Raw genomic sequence first — 24080 nt, 5'->3', positions numbered from 1 at the left:
CCACTGCTCAGCAAATGTGACATTTTCTGATTTGAAATTATTTACTTCACAGTCCCAGGCCATTTAAGAGAGCTGTTACCTTTGGCCACTGGGATAAGGGACTTAGATTTGCATCTCATCACTGAGGTGTAAGGCTGCAGATTCCTGTGCCTTTATGGGGTGGTGGTAAGGAAGAAGGCTTACTTTCCTTCATATTCTTTGTGAGGGGCAGGATGAGTAGTGCTGTCCCACCAGTGTTGGTCCTCAGCGTAGCCTTTGGGCTATTATCCCTTTGGTCTAGGGCTTTCCTCCCGAGTTGAGTGTGAGCTATGCAGTCTCTCAGTGTGAACTCTGCCCCACTGTGTAGCTTGACCCAGTTTTTCCACATGACACACCCAATTTGCCCCTTTCCCAAATCTTCCTTTCTGTCTCCTGCAGTGTGTTGCTTGTCATTTCAGCGTGTGATTGCCTGAGGAGTTTGAGGGGTGCATGCGGACGGAGAGGCAGGCATTGCTTTGCCTCCATGTGCTTGTCCTTGTCTCTTCTGCTCTGTAGGCAAAGATGAAGAAGGGTGCAACTGATTGAGGGGTACTGTAAGGGCTGTGGGGGAGAAGCCTTTAAGAAAATGATCGTTTGGGAATGAGAGGGGTCTTCTAACCTGACTTGATACTGGAATGAGTGAAAATGGGAGGCCTATGGTGCTTGTACAGCCTTAGGGCCTGTCTAACTTTGCAAGGGCAGAACTGGAATCATTTCAGGGCTACTTTGGGGGCTCATGAGCTCATGTTTACCACTGTTCTCTTGGTCCTACTACTTTTTTGGGGTCCAGACATGAATTCCATATGTTGGGTAAGATTCTTGTTGGATGATAAGGGAGCTGAGCTTTGAGACTGGTTGTGGGCTCCATTCCTCAAGCTAAAGCTTTTGGATACCTTCAAGGAAAGAAGGCTATAGTTTGATAACCTCCATTGAGCCCTTAAGTCTTAGTTGTAATGTTTTAGGAAAATTATGATTGAGTGAGTAATGCAGTCCTTCAAATAGTATTGCTCTTCATGCTGTCTTGGCTTGCTTGCCTGGAGCATTAGGGTGACCTCTTACATACTGTGTCATCCTTGAGTAGGTATGAGAGATCATTGGCTTTGAACCTAGGGCCAGGTAATAACGTGAGAAGTCGTCTTTGAGGGTACTCTTTGCTCTGTGTACTTGTGTCAGCTCCACCCCCTCCCTGCCACTTCCTGTCTGTCTTATGTTGGCACTGGGTGCCCTGGGCTGCTTCCGCGGTCAGGAGCCATTTTCCTTCTCTTCAGTGGGTGAGGCACTCCCTTCTCTCTCCTCCCTTTCCTACTCCCCCCTTCTTGGGCGGGGGTGGCTTGGGAAGAGATGGAGGAGAGGGAGGAGGGAACTGGGAGCCAGTGTACGTCTGGTACAAAGAAAGCTGCCTCCTAGCCTTCTCCCTCTGTGCCCTTTCTACCTATCCTTGCCCAGGAGCCCCAGTGTTACCCAGGCTTTGTGTGTGCTTCTAGCCAGGGAAGGAGGTGGAGCCAGATGGGAGGGGGGTTGGGAAGGGGAGATGGTGACAGCTGGGCTGATTCCGGGGCCCCTAGGGAGAAGAGTCGCCTGACCCAGGAGAAAGCTGGAAAGAAACAGTAGGACTAGAGATGGAGAAAGGAAACTGGGAATGGGTATGAAGTTGAACTGGAAACTGAATCTGGGACTGGGGAGATTCTGGTGGTTCTGAGCAGTGATAATCGTGAAGGGGTTTGATAAGGGTGTGATTTCTTAGACCCTGAACCTGGTGTTTGATCTGGTGGTGTGCTGAGTTTGTGTTTAGTGCATTCTTCTAGTTAGGCTTTCCTCACCTTTCAGTCTCATGGGCTGTTTGGTGGCCACTTGTGGGAGGACCAGATCCAGTTCTCCTATTTGCTGCAATCCAGGCAGCTCCATTTACCACAGCTGGAGGTGACTAGAGTGCTGAGGAGAGGTAGGGACCTGGACAGCTGCCCGAGGTGGGCCTGCGCTAGCCTGGCAGGCCTGTTTCAGGGACCTCGCTCTCTTTGTCTGTTTGTGCTCTGGGTATCAGCTCCCTTCTGTGTAGTGTAGCAATTCTCTTTAGGGGATCTGGGACCAGAGGTTGGGAGATAGACTAACCCTCTACACTAGATCCTTACCTTTTGCCTTCTCCCCCCCCTTCCCCTGTCTGTCACACTTGGCCAAATGTGTGTAGAAAATGAAGAAGACCCAGAAGAGGATTTATCAGAAGCAGAGACTCCAAAGCTCAAAAAGAAGAAAAAGCCTAAGAAACCTCGAGACCCTAAAATCCCTAAGAGCAAGCGCCAAAAAAAGGAGGTGAGTGGGTGACTGAGTGTTCTGGGGAGTGAGAGGAAGGAGAAGGAGGTGCTCCAAGAAGGGTTGTAGGCCTGAGGGGAGTTTTTCCTTCTGGAGCTGTGGGTCAGGTCCTGGGATGAGCCTCAGGACTGTCCTGAGGTGAGCATGTGTGTAGCATGTGTGTCTGTCCCCTCTTCCCCCTTCCCTGCTCCAGCGTTTACTCTTATGCCGGCAGCTGGGGGACAGCTCTGGGGAGGGGCCAGAGTTTGTGGAGGAGGAGGAAGAGGTGGCTCTGCGCTCGGACAGTGAGGGCAGCGACTACACTCCTGGCAAGAAGAAGAAGAAGAAGCTTGGACCTAAGAAGGAGAAGAAGAGCAAGTCCAAGCGGAAGGAGGAGGAAGAAGAGGAGGACGATGACGATGATTCAAAGGTGCGAGGCCTCTGTCCTGTCAAGACCGCTGCCCTCTCCTCTTTCCTGTTAGCCCCTGAGCCTTGTTCCGATACGTTCCTGCCCTTCAGAGCACAATCTCTCCATGTAGTTTTGATTGTTTCCTCTTAGCTCTCTTTTACCTTGCTCTTGCAAGCCATAGTTTCAACTCACGTTCTCTTAGCAAGTGTGAGCAGTAGGAGACAGGTCCTGGATTGTGTTCCCTCTGCAGGAACCGAAATCATCTGCCCAGCTTTTGGAAGACTGGGGCATGGAAGACATTGACCATGTGTTCTCAGAGGAAGACTACCGTACTCTCACCAATTACAAGGCCTTCAGCCAGTTCGTCCGGTAAGTCAGGAGGATCTTAGGGACTGGGAAGGGAGGAGATTCCTTCTACAATTTCATCTTGTTTCCTTTTATCTTTTATTTTTATACACGGCCATCTTTCTTATTCTTGTCCCTCTTATTCTTGCCATCTCTCTATCAGACCCCTAATTGCTGCTAAAAACCCCAAGATTGCTGTCTCTAAGATGATGATGGTCTTGGGTGCAAAGTGGAGGGAATTCAGTACCAACAACCCCTTCAAGGGCAGCTCTGGGGCTTCAGTGGCGGCTGCGGCGGCAGCAGCTGTGGCTGTGGTGGAGAGCATGGTGACTGCTACTGAAGTTGCACCTCCCCCTCCCCCTGTGGAGGTGCCTATCCGCAAGGCCAAGACCAAGGAGGGCAAAGGTGAGATGGAACTTAATGAGGAGTTCAGGGTGGGCTTGGGAAGTCAAAAGACAGCCTAGGAATGCTGTATCACCCCTAAGGTAGGCAGCAGGATGCAGGAGTGAACCTCAGATTTAGAAGATAAGGCAGAGTAGAGCAAAACTTAGGTGAAGACTTTGTTCTCCCATCACTTGCCTTGTAATATACATTTGGCTGTGCACTGGCTTTAGGTCCCAATGCTCGAAGGAAGCCCAAAGGCAGCCCTCGCGTGCCTGATGCCAAGAAGCCCAAACCCAAGAAAGTAGCTCCTCTGAAAATCAAGCTGGGAGGCTTTGGCTCCAAGCGGAAGAGATCCTCGGTGAGAGCCTGGTTCATCCCAGTGGGGAAGGAGGGAGCTTCTGTTGGGTACATGAGAATGGGGTATTTTACTGCCTTAGGCAGGTGTGACTACGCTCCTTCTCTGCAATTCTTGCTGGGATTCTTCACCATTCTTTCCTTGGCCTGGGCTTTTAACCTTTTTTTTTTTTTTTCTTATTTTTTTTTTCCAGAGTGAGGATGATGACTTAGATGTGGAATCTGACTTCGATGATGCCAGCATCAATAGCTACTCTGTTTCGGATGGTTCTACCAGCCGAAGTAGTCGGAGCCGCAAGAAACTCCGGACCACTAAAAAGAAAAAGAAAGGTGTGTTTCTTTTCTGTATTTTGGTTTAATGGGATAGGGTGAGAATGGCCAGGGAAGAATCTCCCTTAGGAGATAAGGGTTGGGGGGAGGTGGTTTTGTTCTAATAATTGGGCTTTCCCTCTTCCTTGCCCAGGCGAGGAGGAGGTGACTGCTGTGGATGGTTATGAGACAGACCACCAGGACTATTGCGAGGTGTGCCAGCAAGGCGGTGAGATCATCCTGTGTGATACCTGTCCCCGAGCCTACCATATGGTGTGCCTGGACCCAGACATGGAGAAGGCCCCCGAGGGCAAGTGGAGCTGCCCACACTGTGTGAGTACTTGGGTACCCACCCCTTAGGGCAAGGGTCGGGGGTGAGCTTCTTTGGGCCTAGATAGAAATAGAAATGGCTGTCAGCTTTGGGAAACATGTAAAGGGACAGTAGGTGCTGGCTTGGGGTGGGGGTGGGGTGGTAATAATCTGATCTCTGGTTCTTTATTGCAGGAGAAGGAGGGCATCCAGTGGGAAGCTAAAGAGGACAATTCTGAGGGTGAGGAAATTCTCGAAGAGGTTGGGGGAGACCCAGAAGAGGAAGACGACCACCATATGGAGTTCTGTCGAGTCTGCAAAGATGGCGGGGAGCTACTATGCTGTGACACCTGCCCTTCTTCCTACCATATCCACTGCCTGAACCCCCCACTGCCTGAGATCCCAAATGGCGAATGGCTCTGTCCCCGTTGTACTGTAAGTGACTTCAGTGAGGGCGGGAGAAATCATTGGAGACCTACACATTTCTAGCTGAGACAGGAATTTCCTCTTTTTTTTTCCTGAGACAGGGTTTCTCTGTGTATCTTTGGAGAGCCTGTCCTGGAACTCTGTAGACCAGGCTGGTCTCGAACTCACAGAGATTCCCCTGCCACTGCCTCCTGCCTGCCTGTTGCATTGAGGTTTCTTCTCCTTCCTGTCAGTCCTTTGTTCCTCTTCAATAATATTGTGTCTACTTTTATGTCCTCTGGCATACATGATTTTATGTGTCTGTAAGTTTAGGACTCAAAGATTAGAGAAAACTTGTCTAAGACTGACTTAATTTGCCTATATGATTGTCATAAACCTATTTTCCTGTAAATGATAATTCTTTATAGCTGAAAAATTGCATTGTTATTAATATACTACATTTTCTCCAACACCTAGGTTGGTCCTATAACAGCTCTTATATACAGGTGCTACAATAAACTTATTTTTGAGACAAGGAGCTCATTATGTAGCCCAAGTGGGCTTTGAACTCATACCATCGTTCTCATCTTACTGAGTATCAGAAGAAAAGCTCAGGTTACAGCTTCACTTCAGTCTTGATGTATTACCTCAGTTCTTGATAGCTTAGACTGTTTGAGACCCCGTCTATTGCATTTAGGTTGCTTGAGACAGGGAATCTCTTGGCTCTAGGTCTGTGGATTTTCTATGCCCAGCTATTCTGGGTTATTGCTTATTGTATAGCTCCTTGGCTTTTTATTTTAAGCTCTGTGATGATGTCCAGAAAGGAAGAGAATATTCTAGTGTTGTTTACCTAGAGAAGGTCATGGAGTTATATATTTTTTTGTTTTGTTTTTCGAGACAGGAACTAGCTCTTATTGACCAGGCTGGTCTCAAACTCACCACTGCCCGGCCTATGGGGTTATTTTTTATTTGGAATGAAGTCTTAATGACTCATTGACAAGATTTTTGGGTTTGTCTGCTAATTTGTTTATATAACTATTTAAAACACATTTTTTTGGCTGGGTGTTAGTGGCACACGCCTTTAATCCCAGCACTCGGGAGGCAGAGGCAGTCGGATCTCTGTGAGTTCGAATCAAGCCTGGTCTACAAGAGCTAGTTCCAGGACAGCCTCCAAAGCCACAGCGGAACCCTGTTTTGAACCCCCCCCCCCAAAAAAAAATTCACTGTGTAAAACAGATAGGCAGGTCTCCAGTTAACAGCTCTGCCTCCCCAGTGCTGGCATCAAAGACTTAGGTCATCAGGCTCTCTGTAGTTTTTAATTTTTATTTTTCTGGGCATGATGGTACATTCCTTTAATTCTAGCAGAGGCAGTCAGATCTCTGTGAGTTTAAGGTTGGTCTGGTCTGTATATTGACTTTCAGGCCAGCTAGGGCTCTTCAGTGAGACTTAGCTGAAAATCAAAAAAACTGTCTGTGTGTGTTGTATATGCATGCACATGTATGTGCAGGGATCCAGGCCTCTTGTGTACCCAGGCCAGGAAAGGAGCAGTGTTCTACTCTATGATTCCACCTTATTCCTTTGGAAAGAATATTAACAAGTCTTACTAAACCTGAAGCTGTGCTGGCAGCTAGCAGGCTCCCGTGATCCTTCCTTTCATCTGCTCCCATGGCACTGGGGTTGCAGGTGTGCATGACTCTGTGTGACTTTCTGTGTGGGTGCTGGCAATTTTGTTTTATGATGGGTGTTTTTGTTGACTGTATGTGTAGACACAGTGTGTATTCAGTGAGAGAAGGTTTCAGATCCCCTGGAACTGGAGTTACAAATTACTGTTAGCCACGATGGGAATGCTGGGAATCAAATGCTGTTCCTTTGGAAGACCAGCAAGTTTCATCTTGCCAAATGCTGGCCATTTGAACTCATGTTCTCATCCTTGTGCAGCTTTTTGAGATAAAGTGATCTCTTTTTCAGTGTCCAGCTCTTAAGGGCAAAGTGCAGAAGATCCTGATTTGGAAGTGGGGCCAGCCGCCGTCTCCCACACCAGTGCCTCGGCCTCCAGATGCTGATCCTAATACCCCTTCTCCCAAACCCCTGGAGGGGCGGCCAGAGAGACAGTTCTTTGTAAAATGGCAAGGCATGTCTTACTGGCACTGCTCCTGGGTATCAGAACTGCAGGTGAGCCTGGGACAGGCTGTGTATGTGGGGTGATACTGCAGAGGTGTTGAGAAAACAGCCTTGTGAGTAGGGGCTGGATGGAGTTTCAGGGTGGTTTACTTTCTCTTCCCCCTCCCAGTTGGAGCTGCACTGTCAGGTGATGTTCCGAAACTACCAGCGGAAGAATGATATGGATGAGCCACCTTCTGGGGACTTTGGTGGAGATGAAGAGAAGAGCCGAAAGCGAAAGAACAAGGACCCTAAGTTTGCAGAGATGGAAGAGCGCTTCTATCGCTATGGAATAAAGCCGGAGTGGATGATGATCCACCGAATCCTCAACCACAGGTACCAGCTTGGCTCCCTGGAGGTGGTGTACTTAGGGGCTCTTTCTAAAGGAGTTAGGAATTAGCAGATGGCCATCGCCAGTGACTTAGGCTCTGTAATTAGGTTCTGTAATTCAGTGACCGAGTCCTGGAATTTGGCCCATAGGGAGAGCATAAGTTAGAGATTAGTGGTCCAGAGACAGATATCATTGAGGCTTTGAATACATGTGGAGTCTGGCACATTTAGAATGGTTTTGTCAGTTTTTAAGAGCAAGACTGACTGGGGAGGTGAGGAAAGTTGCTTTCTGGCTCTGAGGAGTTGTTCTTTATTGACCTTGTAGTGTGGACAAGAAGGGCCATGTTCACTACTTAATCAAGTGGCGAGACTTACCCTATGATCAGGCATCTTGGGAGAGTGAGGATGTGGAGATCCAGGACTATGACCTGTTCAAGCAGGGCTACTGGAATCACAGGTAGGTGATCAAACGGACAGGGGAAAGAGTAGAGCTGCCCCCTTGAAGGGACCCCTAGGCAGCTGTGGTCCATTTCCATTCCTAGGGAGTTAATGAGGGGAGAGGAAGGACGGCCAGGCAAGAAGCTCAAGAAGGTGAAGCTTCGGAAACTGGAGAGGCCTCCGGAGACCCCAACTGTTGATGTGAGTTGGGTGGAAGAGGAAGGGCATCGTTTGTTGGGTGGGCAGTATGTCTTGCCTGCTGCATTCTCATGGTGAGTGAGGCTGTGAGTCACAGCCTACAGATGGCTCTGGCTAAGATGTTCTGGAGACATCACATCCTCCCTTTTAAGTAAAAAAACCTGGGGTTTCATTCATTCTTCATCAGGAAAAGCAAACCCACAGAAGGGATATTATATGTGATGACAGGTATTATCTAGGGAGTGGTCTTCTATATACAAGGGCTTATTTATTTATTTATTTGAGAAAGGCAGGGTCTCATAGCTGAGGCTGGCCTTGAACTGATCTTCCTGTCGCCACCTCCCACATGCTTTGATTGCAGGTGTGTACCACCATCACACCTAGCTTCCTGGCAGATCTAGTGGAATCAGTGTATTCATATTTTTTAAATTTCATTTAAAAATTTTTCATATTTTTTAAATAATCTATTATTTTAATAGCATCGCTGTTTTGCCTGCCTGTATGTCTGTGTCAGATCAGAGTTACAGACCATTGTTAGCTGCCATGTGGGTGCTGGGAATTGTATCCAAGTCCTCTGGAAGAACAGTGAGTGTTCTCACCACTGAGCTATTTTTCCAGTCCCTGGTTTTCATATGAACTCAATCCTTCTGTTTTAGCCTCCGAAGTACTAGGACTACAGGCAGGTGCTACTATGCCTGGCTTCCTTAAGGGTTTGTTTGCGTGGTTTTTGTTTTTATTTTAGCTCTTAGAGGAAAAAAAAAAGTCTAGTGAGGAAGTGTGAAGGAGGAAGTAGCTACTGTCTTATGGGAAAAAGGGAAATCTTTACCAGCTCTTACCTTCTTTCTCATCCTTCAGCCGACAGTGAAGTATGAGCGACAACCTGAGTACCTGGATGCCACAGGTGGAACCTTGCACCCCTACCAAATGGAAGGCTTAAACTGGCTGCGCTTCTCCTGGGCTCAGGGTACTGACACCATCTTGGCTGATGAAATGGGCCTTGGGAAGACTGTGCAGACAGCAGTCTTTCTCTATTCCCTCTACAAGGAGGTAAGGATGGCAGATGTTAGTTTTTGATGTGGGTATTTATTTCGTGATTGTTTTCTTTTCTTGCACTTTGAGGAGAGGGAGGAAGGGAAGAAGAAAGCCTGACTTTGAACACTGCTGAGGGCTAGGAAGACATAGGTCGGCTGTGGAAATTTTTAAAATATTTTGTTTGTGAAGGTGTTTTACCTGTAAGTATGTCTGTCCACCACTTGTGGAGGCCAGAGGCCAGTTTCAGGTGTGAAACTGGAGTTACTGATGGAGCCATCATGTGGGTCCTGGGATCTGAACTAGATCCTTTGCAAGGGCAGCCAGGGCTCTTAACCAGTGAGCCATCTCTCTAGACCCTACCGTGGAAGTGCTAGGGTAAACCGAATTGTGATTGGATTAGTGGTAGGGAAAGTCTTGGTGGAGCTTGGCTTCAGGGTGGGTGTTGTGTTTTGGAAAAGAGAGGGTCAGACAGTTGTGAAATGGGGACAGTGAGTGGGGCAGTGGTGAAGGTGTCAGGCCCCAACTTCGCTGAGGGTTGGGGGGTGGTTGGGGGTAGGTGGAGTCTGGGCTTTAAGATGATGCAGCTTTTAGTCCTGATTCTGCCTGCTTTCTCCCTAGGGTCATTCCAAAGGCCCCTTCTTAGTGAGTGCTCCTCTTTCTACTATCATCAACTGGGAGCGAGAGTTTGAGATGTGGGCTCCTGATATGTACGTGGTAACCTATGTGGGTGACAAGGACAGCCGTGCTATCATCAGGGAGAATGAGTTCTCCTTTGAGGACAATGCCATTCGTGGTGGCAAGAAGGCTTCCCGAATGAAGGTATCTCAGTGCCGGGAGGAGGAGGTCACTGTTTGAAAGGGATTCACTGCTTTGGGCTTAGTTTGCTGCCTCACCTGGTCTCTAAGGCAAAAGGATAACTCTGGGAGTGGGGAAAGCCCACCTGTCTCTGGCTATGTTGATATTGGAGGAGTGGACCAGTAATGAATAACCAACTCATCTTTATGCAGAAAGAAGCATCTGTGAAATTTCATGTTCTGCTGACATCCTATGAATTGATCACCATTGATATGGCCATCTTAGGTTCTATTGATTGGGCCTGCCTCATTGTGGATGAAGCCCATCGTCTAAAGAACAATCAATCTAAGGTGAGTAGGATGGGAGGTAATAGTCTCTAGTTTTAGTCTCTTGGGAGCATCCTTTCTTTGAAATAAACCTAAATAGAGAAGAAAGGAAAAATGGTCTTTTTCATTCCATACCTGTGGTAGCACTTCTGTGGCCTGGCCTTTAAGAATGAAAGGGGGAGGCGGGAGTGGCTGGACAGATGGCTCAGTGGTTCTTCCATAGGACCTGGGTTCAATTCCTAGCACCCACATGGCAGCTTTCAACGGCCTATACCTCTACCTCCAGGGGATCCAACACTCTCACACAGACATGCAGGCAAAACAACAATGCACATAAAAATAAATAAATCATTAATTCAAAAAAAAAAGAATGATGCCAGCCATGGGATGAGAGAATTAATTTCACTGTATTCTGTAGAGATATATCAGTGTTCTGATTTCTTGAATTTCGTCTCTTCAGTTTTTCCGAGTTTTGAACGGTTACTCACTACAGCATAAGCTGTTGCTAACTGGGACTCCATTACAAAACAATCTGGAGGAATTGTTTCATCTGCTCAACTTTCTCACCCCTGAGAGATTCCAGTAAGTGTGTTTATTATGGTCAGTCCATGGTTATCCTTTTAGTTCTTCTGATGCCCATTTCCTATATTACTTTCCTTCCTTTGTTTCTCCCTCTCCAAAGACTATCTTTTTTTTCTTTTTCCTGAAGCAATTTGGAAGGCTTCTTGGAGGAATTTGCTGACATTGCTAAAGAGGACCAGATAAAAAAACTACATGATATGCTGGGGCCTCACATGTTGCGGCGGCTCAAAGCTGATGTATTCAAGAATATGCCATCCAAGACAGAACTGATTGTGCGCGTGGAGCTGAGCCCCATGCAGAAGTGAGTGTGAAGCCTAGAAGCACAACTCATTCTGTAGTACAGTTAGACACCCGCCATTTGGCCAAGGGTTTGTCCCACATAGCTTCTCGGCATCTGGTGACAGAAGCAGGTAGGGCCTGAAGAAACCTGATAGCTGGGAGCTGGAGTTTGTAGTTCTTAGTTATACCTTCCTGTGTCTAACATGACGGCGGTGTGGCTAGTGCTTGTTAGCTTAGCCCCACAGTGAGGAATGTTGGAAAGATGATCTCAGGCTGTTGGGGTTGCTTCATTAGTCATTTAAAGACTCGAATCCAGCCTGTCCTTGCATCTTGCTCACGTAGGAAATACTACAAGTATATTCTCACTCGGAATTTTGAAGCACTTAATGCTCGAGGTGGTGGCAACCAGGTTTCCCTGCTGAATGTGGTGATGGATCTTAAGAAGTGCTGCAACCACCCCTACCTCTTCCCAGTAGCAGCAATGGTAAGTTGTGCCACCTCTGTCTTCCCTGGTTGGTTGCTCACTCCTCCTTGTGGACTTTCTTTCAATATGTTTTCCTTTGCTCTGTCACCAGGAAGCTCCTAAGATGCCTAATGGCATGTATGATGGCAGTGCCCTAATCAGAGCATCTGGGAAATTGTTGCTGCTACAGAAGATGCTTAAGAACCTTAAGGAAGGAGGGCATCGTGTACTCATCTTTTCCCAGGTATGTGGGCCCAACTAGAACTTCGGAGACAGTAGGGGGACAGCCCTAGTGATTGAGAAGAGGGACTATCACCTGGCAGCTCTATAATTAAGCTGTTCCTTTTTATAGATGACCAAGATGTTGGACTTGCTAGAAGACTTTTTAGAACACGAAGGTTATAAATATGAACGTATTGATGGTGGGATCACTGGGAATATGCGTCAGGAGGCTATTGATCGCTTCAATGGTGAGAGGAATGGTTTATTTCGAGGCAATCATTTTCTGTCCTTTTTTGTAATAAAAAATAAATATTGGCTGGGTGCTGGTGCATGCCTTTAATCCCAGCACTTGGGTGGCAGGGCAGGTGGATCTCTGTGCATTCGAGACTAGTCTACAAGAGCTAGTTCCAGGACAGCAAGGGCTACACAGAGAAACCCTGTCTTGAAAAAAAAAAAATTTTTTTTTGTTTGTTTGGTTTTTTTTGTTTTTCGAGACAGGGTTTCTCTGTGTAGCTTTGGAGCCTATCCTGGCACTTGCTCTGGAGACCAGGCTGGCCTCGAACTCACAGAGATCGCCTGCCTCTGCCTCTCGAGTGCTGGGATTAAAGGCATGTGCCACCAACGCCCAGCCAGAAACCAAAATTGTGTGTGTGTGTGTGTGTGTGTGTGTGTGTGTGTGTGTGTGTGTGTGTGTGTGTGTGTGTGCGCGCGCGCGCGCGCGCATATATTTGTATACATGATGATGGTGGTGGGCATGGTGTGCACACCTCCTAGTAGCACTCAGGAGGCAGACAGGCAGATTTTTGTGTGAGAGTGTTTTGCCTGCATGTAAGTATGTGTACTTACCGTGTGTCTAGGTACTAGAGTTACAGAGGGTTGTGACCTACTATGCTGGGAATTGAACCCAGGTCCTCTGTAAGAGCAACAGTCTCGTTATGTATCCTTGGCTGGACTGGAACTCTTATGTAGACCAGGCTAGACTCAAGTACAAAAGTAAAAGCACCTGCCTTTAAGTGCTAGTGAGGTGTATGCCTCCTGCCTTCCTCAATCATTTTCTTGTATCTCTGAAGTGATCACTTTATTTTTCTTTTTTAAAAATAAGATTTATGTATTTATTGTGTTTACAGTGTTCCGCCTGCATGTATGCCTGCAGGCCAGAAGAAGGCACCAAATCTTATTACAGATGGTTGTGAGCCACTATGTGGTTGCTGGGAATTGAACTCAGGACCTTTGGAAGAGAAGGCAGTGCTCTTAACCGCTGAGCCATCTCTCCAGCCCCCTATCACTTTTTTTTTTTTTTTTTCTCGAGACAGAGTTTCTCTATGTAGCTTTTAGATCCTGTCCTGGCACTCGCTCTGAAGACCAGGCTGGCCTGGAACTCACAGAGACCCTCCTGCCTCTGCCTCCCGAGTGCTGGGATGAAAGACGTGCACCACCAACGCCCGGCTCACTGTATTTTTTTTTTTAAAGTGTGCATACATGCACGCATGCATGCTTGAAACTGCATTTACACACTTGTGCACCATAGCACAGATGTGGGGGTTACAGGAACACTTCCAGGAATTGGTTCTCTCCTACCGTGTGAATCCTGGGGATTGAACACTGGTCATCAAGGCATCTTTATCTGTTGAGCCATTTTACTGGCCCCACTGTTTTTTTTTTTTGTTTTTTTTTTTTTTAAGATTTTATTTTGTGTGTTGGTGTTGTGCTGTATGTGTCTTTATATATACCATAGACAATGTAGTACCTGCAGAGAGGCCAGAAGGCATTGGATCTCCTGGAACTAGAGTGATAGCTAGTTGTAAGTCTCCATTGTGGATGTTGAGAATGAACCCAGGTCCTCTGGAAGAAAAGCCAGTGTTCTTTACTGCTGAGCCATCTCTTTCCAGTACCTCAGCTTGTTTTTTTTTGAGACATGATTTCTCTGTGAAACATGTCTGACTATCCTGGAACTCACTGTTTAGACCAGGCTGGCCTTTTACTCACAGAGACCTGCCTGCCTCTGCCTCTGCCTCTGCCTCCCGAGTGCTAGGATTAAAGGTGTACACCACGGCCACCTGGCCCCCAGATTATTCACGTACACCTGTTTTCTCAATAGTTCTTAGGTGTGACAGGTGCCTGAAGGGTGCCTGGAGTTAGGAGCTACCTGATAGGAACTGAACCTAGGTCCTCTGTGAGAGCAGAGAGTATTCTGTATCTCTAGTCTCAAGGACCAGATTTGATGATGCTCAAATAAGTGGTAGACTTGTCTGTCTCAGTAGATGCAACTGCACCTTTCCCCAACCTTTAATTTTTGATATTTATTTTTTGAGATAAGATCTCTCTGTATAGTCCTGGCTGTCCTGGTTATTTAAAATATTTTAGACCTAAAAGTTGTAAAGTGGGCATTGGTGGCGCACGCCTTTAATCCTAGCACTTGGGAGGCAGAGGCAGGTGGATGGATATCTGTGAGTTTGAGACCAGCCTGGTCTACAAGAGCTAGTTCCAGGACAGCCTCCAAAGCCACAGCGAAACCCTGTCTCACCACCCCCACAAAAAAAAAAGGCCAGGCGTTGGTGACGCACGCCTTTAATCCCAGAACTTGGGAGGCAGAGGCAGGCGGATCTCTGTGAGTTCGAGGCCAGCCTGGTCTCCAGAGCGAGTGCCAGGATAGGCTCCAAAGCTACACAGAGAAACTCTATCTCAAAAACCAAAAAAAAAAAAAAGGAATTGTAAAACAGTACAGAGTTAGCTTGCTGTCTTAATAGCAACTTCCAGTGCTTGGTGTCATATGCATGTAGTCTCAGCATTTAGGATGTCAGTGGAGCTGGAAAGAGCATTGATTGATGTTCTTCTAGAGGACCTGGATTTGATTTGTTAGCACCCACATGGCAGCTCACAACTCTAATAACTCCAGTTCCAGGGAATTCAACATCCTTATGGCTTCTCCAGGTAGTACACATCTGCTGTGCACAGACATACATGAAGTCAAAGCACACATTGAAGTAAAGATAAAAAATATTTAAAAATAATTCAATGAATGATATCTGGGCTACATGACTGCATGAAGGAAGAGACAAAAGGCCAGTGAGATGGCCAGCAGGTGAAGGCACTTGACCACAAGCACGGCTGTCTTGGTTTCTGTCCTGGGGACTAAGGTAGTAGAAAGAACTACTGCAGGATGTCCTCTCTGACTACACATGTGTGCACCTGCATGTACATACAAAAAATAAATGTAATTTAAAATGCCTTTTTAAAAGGCTAGTGAGCTGGGTCAGTGGGTAAAGGTGCCAAGCTCGTTTACCGCAGTTTCCATGTCTGGGAGTCACATAGTGGGAGGAGAAGACTGGCTTTGTCCTCTAACCTCCATTTGGGTTCTAGAGATCACAGCCCCATATTCCAACACACAGATGCACACAAAGTAGAGGGCTCGGGAGGAGTTGTCTGGGGTGTAACTCGGTTGTTAGGAGTGCTTGCCTAACATGCATTCGGCCCTGGGTTCAATGCTGGGTGCTACGTAAGTGTGGTGACATGACCAACCTCAGCATTGGGGAAGCAGGGACAGAGAGTTGAGTTATCCTTGGCTGGCTAGAGAGTTTTAAGGCCAGTCAGATCTACAGGAGACCCTGTTTCAAAAACAAATAAAAAAAAAAACCAAACTCAACAAAACAAAATTCATAATTTATGTAACCATGGTACAGTTGCCAACAATAGGAAATTAACATTGAGTCATACTGTCAAGTGAACTGTAGGTTCTGAGTGTCACCAGTTTTTCTCATAATGTTCTTTTCTTGTTTGAGGATCCAATCTCAGGTACACACTTAGATCCAAGGTTAGATCCTACTCTTTACATGTATAGTTAGGAAGCTTCTTCTTTTTTAAAATTTATTATCTATACAGTGTTCTGCCTCCATGTATCCCTGCAGATGGGAAGAGGGCACCAGATCTCATTACAGATGAATGTGAGCCACCGTGTGGTTTCTGAGAATTGAACTCAGGACCTCTGGAAGAGCAACCAGTGTTCTTAACCTCTGAGCCATCTCTCCAACCCCAGGAAGATTCTTTTTATTTGTTTTGTTTTATTTTTTTATTTTTTATTTTTTATTTATTTATTTTTTTTTGAGACAGTGTTTCTCTGTGTTGCCCTGGCTGTCCTGGAACTCACCCTGTAGACCAGGCTGGCCTTGAACTAACGAGATTCGCCTGTCTCTTCCTCCTGAGTGCTGGGATTAAAGTCTGGCACAGGGACCACCTGGCTAGATAGGAAGCTTCTTAACTGACCTTTCATCCACCCCACCCCTTCATGGTGTTGATACTTTGAATTTCTGTTCAGTTATTTCATGTAGTCTCTCTTTCTTGAAAAATACTTGTGTAAGAATGTCACAGGTGTGATATTGTGTGTGATGTTTGCATTTATCCTTTCTGGTGATTATTGGTCACTTGGCTGAGGTGATGTCTGCTAAAATTTTCCATTGTAAAATTACTTTTCTCCTTGAATTCATACATGTCTTGAGGCAGATACTTGAGATTATGTTAATATTTTGTTTGTAAACTTTTGGTGTAAACTTTCACTATCCTTCAGAGTACCTTGTTTATGACAATTGTTTGGTGTTTTATAAGTTGTTTCTTGCCTTCCTTCTCTACTTATTTATTGGAACTCGGGAGAGAACTGATGGTGTTTTCTGTTTCTTAGCACCGGGTGCTCAGCAGTTCTGCTTCTTGCTTTCCACTCGAGCTGGGGGCCTTGGTATCAATCTGGCCACTGCTGACACAGTTATCATATATGACTCTGACTGGAACCCTCATAATGACATTCAGGTGAGTAAAGTAGCAACTCTAGGAGGTCCCAGAAGCCCCCACTCTCCAGGAGAGGGTTCTGTCATTTGAAATTTAAGTGTGAAACAACAGACATTTTTTTTTTTTTTTATATAAACCTGAGGATTGGTGTTAGTTACAGTCTTTTTAGTCCTTCTTTGGGTAATGTGATAAGAGGTTGGTGTCTGGTCTGGTGGTGGTGGTATACTCATATTCCCAGCACTCAGGAGGCAGAGGCAGGTGGATCTCTGTGAGTTCAAGGCCAGCCTGGTCTACAGAGTGAGTTCTAGTGCAGCCAGGGCTGTTATGTAGAGAAACCCTGTATGGGGTGGGGGGTGTGTTGGTGTCTGGAGTGAGAGGTGCAAAAGGAGATTTTATGTAAAGACTAGCTTCATCTTCTGTCTAGTATGGTCTCTGGTTTCTATGAAAGTCAGTAGAACCTAAGATTGCTGGTTTTGCTTGATAACTCCAGGCCTTTAGCAGAGCCCACCGTATTGGGCAAAATAAGAAGGTGATGATCTACCGGTTTGTGACCCGTGCATCAGTGGAGGAGCGCATCACGCAGGTGGCAAAGAAGAAGATGATGCTGACACATTTAGTAGTGCGGCCTGGGCTGGGCTCCAAGACTGGCTCAATGTCCAAACAGGAGCTTGATGATATCCTCAAATTTGGCACTGAGGAACTATTCAAGGATGAAGCCACAGATGGAGGTGAGCTAATCAATCAGGGGCTTACAGTTTGGGTGAAACTTGGCTTCTCAGAGGGTAGGGAGGTACTTTGGTTATTCGAAACAGGGTTCTCTGTGTAGCTTTGGAGCTGGTCCCCGAACTCTGTGTAGACCAGGCTGGCCTCAAACTCCCAGACATTTGCCTGCCACTGTCACCCAAGTGCTGGGATTAAAAGTGTGAGACACCACCGCACAGCTGGGAGCTCTTTTCCTAGTGCAGCAGCTGAATTGACCTTGGGGTTGTGGGCTCTGGTTCTTCATAGGAGGAGACAACAAAGAGGGAGAGGACAGCAGTGTTATCCATTATGATGATAAGGCCATTGAACGACTGCTGGATCGAAACCAGGATGAGACTGAAGACACAGAATTGCAGGGAATGAATGAATATTTGAGCTCATTTAAAGTGGCCCAGTATGTGGTACGGGAAGAAGAAATGGGGGTGAGTATGAGTCCAAGGCAATGCTGTTCTTGGTGATTGGTCTGAAAATTGAAATTGAGATCATGATGATATTTGAAACAACAGGAAAATGGGGTTTTTTGCCTTGAAAAGAAGGAATGTAACTGTTCAATTTTTATTCTCATTTTTGCCAGGACTGTCAGGAGCTACACATCCAGACTTCACATAATTATCATATACTCTCCTGGAGTCTTATTTTTATGTATCTTGTTAATTCTCCACATAAGTTTTTGAATGCTACCTTAGAAAAAGCAGATGTGATACATACTTTAGTAACTAGCTGTTTTCTCAAAGAGGAGAATTCTTTCCTTTTTCCTTTTAACCCCTTGGTCTTTTACACTAAGAAGCAAACAATACCAAAAGAGAATGTGTGGGATTTTTGTGATGTATTTCTTCCCTTAAGTAATTTTAAAAATGGTTGCACTCTTTGCTGGTTCCCTTTAAACCAGTTGACTCAGGGTTAGGTTGGCATGGATTTGGGGGGGGGGCGTTCGAGACAGGGTTTCTCTGTGTAGTTTTGGAGCCTATCCTGGCACTCGCTCTGGAGACCAAGCTGGCCTTGAACTCACAGAGATCTGCCTGCCTTTGCCTCCCGAGTGCTGGGATTAAAGGCATGTGCCACCACAGCTGGGCCGATTTTTGATGTCTTTAACCATGCTTTCTCTCTTGCTATTTTCTGATAGTATGGCTTTTTTTTCCTTCTTTTTCAAACAAGGTTTTGCTGTTTAGCATAGGTCTTAAGCTTTCAGTTCTGCATCAACGTCCACTTGCTATGATTACAGGCCTGGGTGACATTTCTGCTGAAGCCTAGACTGGCTTTGAACTCTATGTAGCTTAGGTTGGTTTTGAATTCCTGATCCTCCTTCACCTCCTTCCCAAGGGCTGGCAGTAGAGACATGTACCAGAATTTTTGTTATTTGTTTTGTGCTTTATTTTTGAGATAAGGTCTTGGGTATCCCAGGCTGGCCTTGATCTTACTTTGTAGCTAGAATAACCTGACTCTGTCTTCCAAGTTTTGTAATAACAGCATGGGCCATGAGACCTAGTGTGTGCGGTCCTGGAGATCCCACCGAGAGCTCCTCCAGTGCTAGGCTAGCATTCTGTCCAGCTGATTCCCACCCTACCCCTGTCTAGCAGATCTATTTTTTCAAGACATAAACTCGCTCTGGAGACCAAGCTGGCCTTGAACTCACAAAGATCCTCCTGCCTCTGCCTCCCGAGTGCTGGGATTAAAGTCGTGTGCCACCAATGCCGGACTAGCAGATCTTGATTAGTAGGATTATTGGTTTTTGTTTTTTGTTTTTTTTTTCCTGGAACTTGATATGTAAACCAGGCTGGTCGGAATGGCCTGCCTTTGCCTCCTGAGTGCTGGGACTAAAGGTGTGCACCACCACTGCCTGCCTTAGGTTAGCTTTTTGAAGGGTCTTAAATCAAACATTAATTGGGATTTTTCTTTTTTCCTTGTTTGTTTATTTATTTATTTATTTATTTATTTTTTCTAATTAAAAAAAATTTTTTGGACTCACAGAGATCGCCTGCCTCCCCTACACCCATGCTGGGATTAAAGGCTTATGCTACCACTGCCTGGTTTATTATGGCTTTTTGTTTTGTTTTGTTTTTGTTTTTGTTTTTCGAGACAGGGTTTCTCTGTGTAGCTTTGGAGCCTATCCTGGCAGGCACTCTGGAGACCAGATGGCCTTGAACTCACAGAGATCTGCCTTCCTCTGCCTCCCAAGTGCTGGGATTAAAGGTGTGCCACCAACGCCCGGTTTAGGGCTATTTTTTTGAGACAGGATCTCCCTATGTAGCCCAGCCTGGTCTTGAACTCTTGGTCTTCCTACCTTAGCCTCCCAAGTGTAAGATCACACATGTAAACCACAATATCTGTCTTTCTCTGGTTTTTAAGACAGGATCCCTATGTCTCGGGCTGTTCTGGAACTCACTATGTAGTCAGCGATGACCTTGATCCTCCTGCCTCTACCTCCTGAGTGCTGGGATGACGGGCCTGTGCCAGGTGTGCAGCTGCCCTGGCCTGTTCGTGTGCTGCTGGGGACGTGAGGAAGCACTATACACTGCTTTTACCAGCTTGCTCTTAGGGATGCTGCTTCTAGTCAGAGTTTATGTGTTACTGGTGGAGAAATTTCATACAAATATATAAATATTTTTATATATTTTAGACATTTATATGCAAACATATGTTTATATAAATTATATGATTCAACCGAAACCTGCTTTTTTTTTGATAGGAGATCTTATTCCTTGCAGTAGCAGAGACTGTTCTGCAGGAGCAATTGCATGACACAGCACATACTAGGAGGCGACCCACGCTAGTGACTGTGCAAATAGATGTGGTGTTCTCTGATTAGTGTCTGCAATTCTGTTTGTTTTTGTTTTGTTTTGTTTTGTTTTGAGATGGGGGTCCTACTATGTAGTTCTGGCTTGGAACTCACAGAGATCTGCCTGCCTCTGTCTGCCAACTGCCGGGGTTAAAAGTGTGCACCACCAACGCCTGGATATTTATTTCTTTTTAGATGTTTAGTAAGAAGGTGGGGTTGCTGGGGATGGAACCTGGGGCTAAGCAATTAATCTGCTACTGAGTTTCATTCATACATACTAAAAGAATTTTTGTTTTCTTTTAAAACTTTATTATATATAATAGTCCTGTGTACTTTAAAAAATATTTTGGGGTACAGGGTCTTTTTCTTTTTGCTTTTGTTGGTAGCCCTGCCTGTCCTAGAACTCACTCTGTAGAGCAGGCTGGCCTCAAACTCAAAGATCTGCCTACCTCTTGCCTCCCAAGTGCTGTGATTAAAGGTGTGCACCATCACTGCGCTCCTGAGACAGGGTCTTAAGGAGCTACGATTTTGGCAGCCAAGGATGACATTGAATTTCTGACCCTTTTGCCTCTGCCTCCCAAGTGCTGGGATTATAGGCATGTGTCTCACACCTGATTGTATATGGTGCTGAGAACTGAATCTAAGAATTGATGCATGCCAGGCAAGCCCTTTACCAAACAAACCATATCCCCCCACCCCCTCTATAAATTGTTGCCCAGGCTGGCCTTGAACTTTGGTTCTCTAGCCTCAGTTTCTGTATTGGCTGGGAAAAAAAAGCTAAGGCTTGTGCCATTAGGCATAAAAATTAATTTTATTTTAATGGCCAGGCCACACTATGTAGTCCACTGTGCCCTGGAATTCAATTCCAGAGTGGCCTCAGGCTCAATTCTTCTCTCTCAGCTTTTTAAGTGCTGAGATTATAGGTGTGAAATGATCAATTTTGAAAAAGCTGAGCCCAGTGTGGTGGCACATGCTATTAGTCTTCGCATTTAAGTGTCAGAGGCAAGGAACTCAATTCAAGGCCTGTTCTACATAGTGAATCCCATGCCTCTCGGGGCTACAAAGTGAAACCTTAGCTCAAAAACTGAGATTGGGCGGGAAGAAGGAGGGCAAAATAAAGAGCTTATTTTGTCTTACATGTTTCAAGAGGTTTAGTGCAAAGTCAGTAGGTCCTCTTGCTTATGGGCAACAGGCATATCCTAACAGGGCTTTCGTACTGAGGAAACTGCTGGAAGGGCAGTGAAGAAGCAGAAAGACTAATAAGACAGACTAATGTCTTAATATCTCCTTCAAGTACATGAACTGGTTTCTTCCGGTTAGGTCTGTACTCCACAAAGGTTCCACTGTGTGGGTGTGGGTGTGTGTCTGTGTCTGTGTCTGTGTCTGTCTGTCTTACTTAGAGTGACCTTGAACGTTACAATAATCCTCCAGCGTCATCTTTCTAAATGTTTAGATTACAGGTGTGAACCACCATGCTTGCCGGTAGTGGTGTCTGTCTTTCTGTTGGGGAGTTATATAATAAATAGTAGAAGGGGGTGCTTTGAGAGATGGTTCAGCAGTTAAGAATTTGTTCTTCAGAGTTTGGTGACTTACACACACGAGCTTACAAACATCTGTAGCCCCAGTTCCAGAGGCTCTGACACTGTCTTCTCTTCTCCTTGGGTTCCACGTATGATTATGATACACAGACTCACATGTAGGCCAAACATATACATAAAATTAAAAATACAACGGGCGGTGGTGGTGCACGCCTTTAATTCCAGCACTTGGGAGGCAGAGGCAGGTGGATCTCTGTGAGTTCTAGACCAGTCTGGTCTATAAGAGTTCCAGGACAGCCTCCAGAGCCACAGAGAAACCCTGTCTCGGAAAACCAAAAAGAAAAACAACAAAAAACAAACAAACAAAAATTTAAAATACTAAAATAAAAATTTGAAAGGGAGTTACGATTTTTGGGTATTTCAGTTTCATATTCTTAGATTTTATTTCTTTTATTAGGGATGACTAACCCATTCTGTAATTTAGTTGTGTAGGCATTTAGGTTGTTTCTTTTTACATTTGTGTGTGTGTGTGTGTGTGTGTGTGTAGGACAGAAGACAAGTTGCAGGAAGTTGGTTCTCTCCTTCCATGTGGGTCACTGGGCCAGCTTTGACATTTAGGTTGTTTGGACTTGGACTGTGAAAAATGGTTTTACTCTTGGATTTTTTTTTTTTTTTTTTTTTTTTTTTTTTTTTGAGACATGGTCTCGTGTATCCAAACTGGCCTTGAATTCACTGTGTAGTTGAAGTTGATCTTGAACTTGTCATTCTTCTGGCTCTACTTCTCGAGCTGACATTACAGGCACACGCTGCCATGCATGGTTATGCATTGCTGGAGTCAAACCCAAGGCTCTGTATGCTAAGCAAGCACTCTGCCAACTGAACTATATCTGCAGCCCAGGATTTGTATCTAATCAGTGTTTCTGAAGTGTCCAAGCAGGAAAGAATCTGTAACTTGGGTAAGAAGACTTGGAGAGCAAAGCTGGGCAGTGGTAGCACAAGTCTTTAAAGTCCCAGCATTCAGGAGGTAGAGGTAGATAGATGGTTGGTTCTTCATGAGTTCAAGGCCAGCCAGGAGTACATAGAGAAACCCTGCTCAAAAAACAAGCAAAATTAAAAAAAAAAAAAAAAAAAAAAACAACCCGGAGAACTACTGATTCTTGAGTGTGTTTCTGTATGTGTGCATGTGGGGAAGGGTGTTGTGTAACTTTGTGTTTTTTAATTTCTCAATAGTTGATAATTTTTTCTGAGGTTAAGACCACAGTGTTTTCTGGCCTGTTAATGTCTTGAAGCTCTCTTGCAGTGTTTAGGAAGTCTTCCAATCTGCTGGCTAAGGTGCTAACCTCCTCTCTTTGTTCTCCTGCTTCTCTGGCTGTTTGGCAGTAGGAAGGGGTAGAAGGTGCACACTGTCTTATTTTGTCTCGTTATAATACTTTTCCTTCTCACATTTTTATTTAATCAGGCTGACTGCTAATCTAACCTAACCTTTGAAGAGCCATGTCCTGTCTGTTAAATTTCTTCCAAGTTTTTAGGTCCAAGCAGGCACACACAGCTTACAAATCCAGCCATGCAAAGGAGCTAGCAGAATGGGAACTGTGAGGACCAGGGGTAGCTGGTGGTGCTGACTTCAGCACCCCTGAGTCCTGGCCCTCCCTCTGTCCCAGGAGGAAGAGGAGGTAGAACGGGAAATCATAAAACAGGAAGAAAGTGTGGATCCTGACTACTGGGAGAAATTGCTGCGGCACCATTATGAGCAGCAGCAAGAAGATCTAGCCCGAAATCTGGGCAAAGGAAAAAGAATCCGTAAACAGGTCAACTACAATGATGGCTCCCAGGAGGACCGAGGTGTGTGTGGCCGGCCCCGCCCCCCACCCACGGGCCGTTCCACTAGAGCAGTGGGCCCCGCTCATCTGCCCTCTCTCCCTCCAGATTGGCAGGACGACCAGTCCGACAACCAGTCCGATTACTCGGTGGCCTCAGAGGAAGGTGATGAAGACTTTGATGAACGATCAGAAGGTGAGAGTGGTGCCATCTTGCCAGTTCTGTAGCTGTCACATTGTTTACTGTCCTCTCAGTGCCACTCACTACTCATCATTTCTTCTTTCAGCTCCCCGCAGGCCCAGTCGTAAGGGCCTGCGGAATGATAAAGATAAGCCATTACCTCCTCTGCTGGCCCGTGTTGGTGGAAATATTGAAGTAAGTACCATACGATCCTATAGTGGGATGAAAGTGGGCGAGAGAATGCCACGTAGTGGGTCTTCAGTGGGAAGAAACTTGCTTCCTCTTACAGTGTTTTTTTTCCTTAGGTACTTGGTTTTAATGCTCGTCAGAGAAAAGCATTTCTTAATGCAATTATGCGATATGGCATGCCACCTCAGGATGCTTTCACCACTCAGTGGCTTGTGAGAGATCTTCGAGGCAAGTCAGAGAAAGAATTTAAGTAAGTTGAAGGCTGGGCGTACCAGGTGGACCCGGAGCCTAGTCCATGCTGTGCAGGAAAGGGTCTTGCTAGCTGCAGTTGGCAGGTGAAGCACTTGTTCATAAGTTGTGTTCCTAGCCTCCCTGAAGAGACCTTGGGTTACAGTGT

General features: G+C 45.8%; 1 protein-coding gene across 8 annotated transcripts in view; it reads left to right on the top strand.

Moving 5' to 3' along the window:
• Chd4 (chromodomain helicase DNA binding protein 4) overlaps positions 1–24080 on the top strand; it is a 35657-nt gene that overhangs the window by 2570 nt on the left and 9007 nt on the right. For 2 of the 8 annotated variants that reach the window (XM_027428296.2, XM_027428297.1), the window contains 27 exons: positions 2204–2325; positions 2540–2734; positions 2964–3082; positions 3222–3463; positions 3673–3800; positions 3991–4126; positions 4260–4438; positions 4610–4849; positions 6788–6991; positions 7110–7315; positions 7635–7766; positions 7852–7948; positions 8801–8992; positions 9596–9796; positions 9985–10122; positions 10559–10680; positions 10808–10981; positions 11302–11443; positions 11535–11666; positions 11775–11892; positions 16317–16441; positions 16911–17148; positions 17429–17604; positions 23158–23338; positions 23423–23509; positions 23601–23689; positions 23800–23933. In XM_027428296.2, the coding sequence (XP_027284097.1) occupies positions 2204–2325; positions 2540–2734; positions 2964–3082; positions 3222–3463; positions 3673–3800; positions 3991–4126; positions 4260–4438; positions 4610–4849; positions 6788–6991; positions 7110–7315; positions 7635–7766; positions 7852–7948; positions 8801–8992; positions 9596–9796; positions 9985–10122; positions 10559–10680; positions 10808–10981; positions 11302–11443; positions 11535–11666; positions 11775–11892; positions 16317–16441; positions 16911–17148; positions 17429–17604; positions 23158–23338; positions 23423–23509; positions 23601–23689; positions 23800–23933 (4249 nt within the window). Of the gene's footprint in view, positions 1–2203; positions 2326–2518; positions 2735–2963; positions 3083–3221; positions 3464–3672; positions 3801–3990; positions 4127–4259; positions 4439–4609; positions 4850–6787; positions 6992–7109; positions 7316–7634; positions 7767–7851; positions 7949–8800; positions 8993–9595; positions 9797–9984; positions 10123–10558; positions 10681–10807; positions 10982–11301; positions 11444–11534; positions 11667–11774; positions 11893–16316; positions 16442–16910; positions 17149–17428; positions 17605–23157; positions 23510–23600; positions 23690–23799; positions 23934–24080 lie in introns of all 8 variants that reach the window. The other 6 variants (XM_027428292.2, XM_027428294.1, XM_027428291.2 and 3 more) reach the window with 4 other exon arrangements.

This window comes from Cricetulus griseus, chromosome 8, assembly GCF_003668045.3.
Source record: "Cricetulus griseus strain 17A/GY chromosome 8, alternate assembly CriGri-PICRH-1.0, whole genome shotgun sequence".
In the NCBI taxonomy this organism is placed as follows: Eukaryota; Metazoa; Chordata; class Mammalia; order Rodentia; family Cricetidae; genus Cricetulus; species Cricetulus griseus.
Note: the sequence above shows the minus strand (reverse complement) of the source record. Positions and strands in the feature narration are given on the sequence as shown.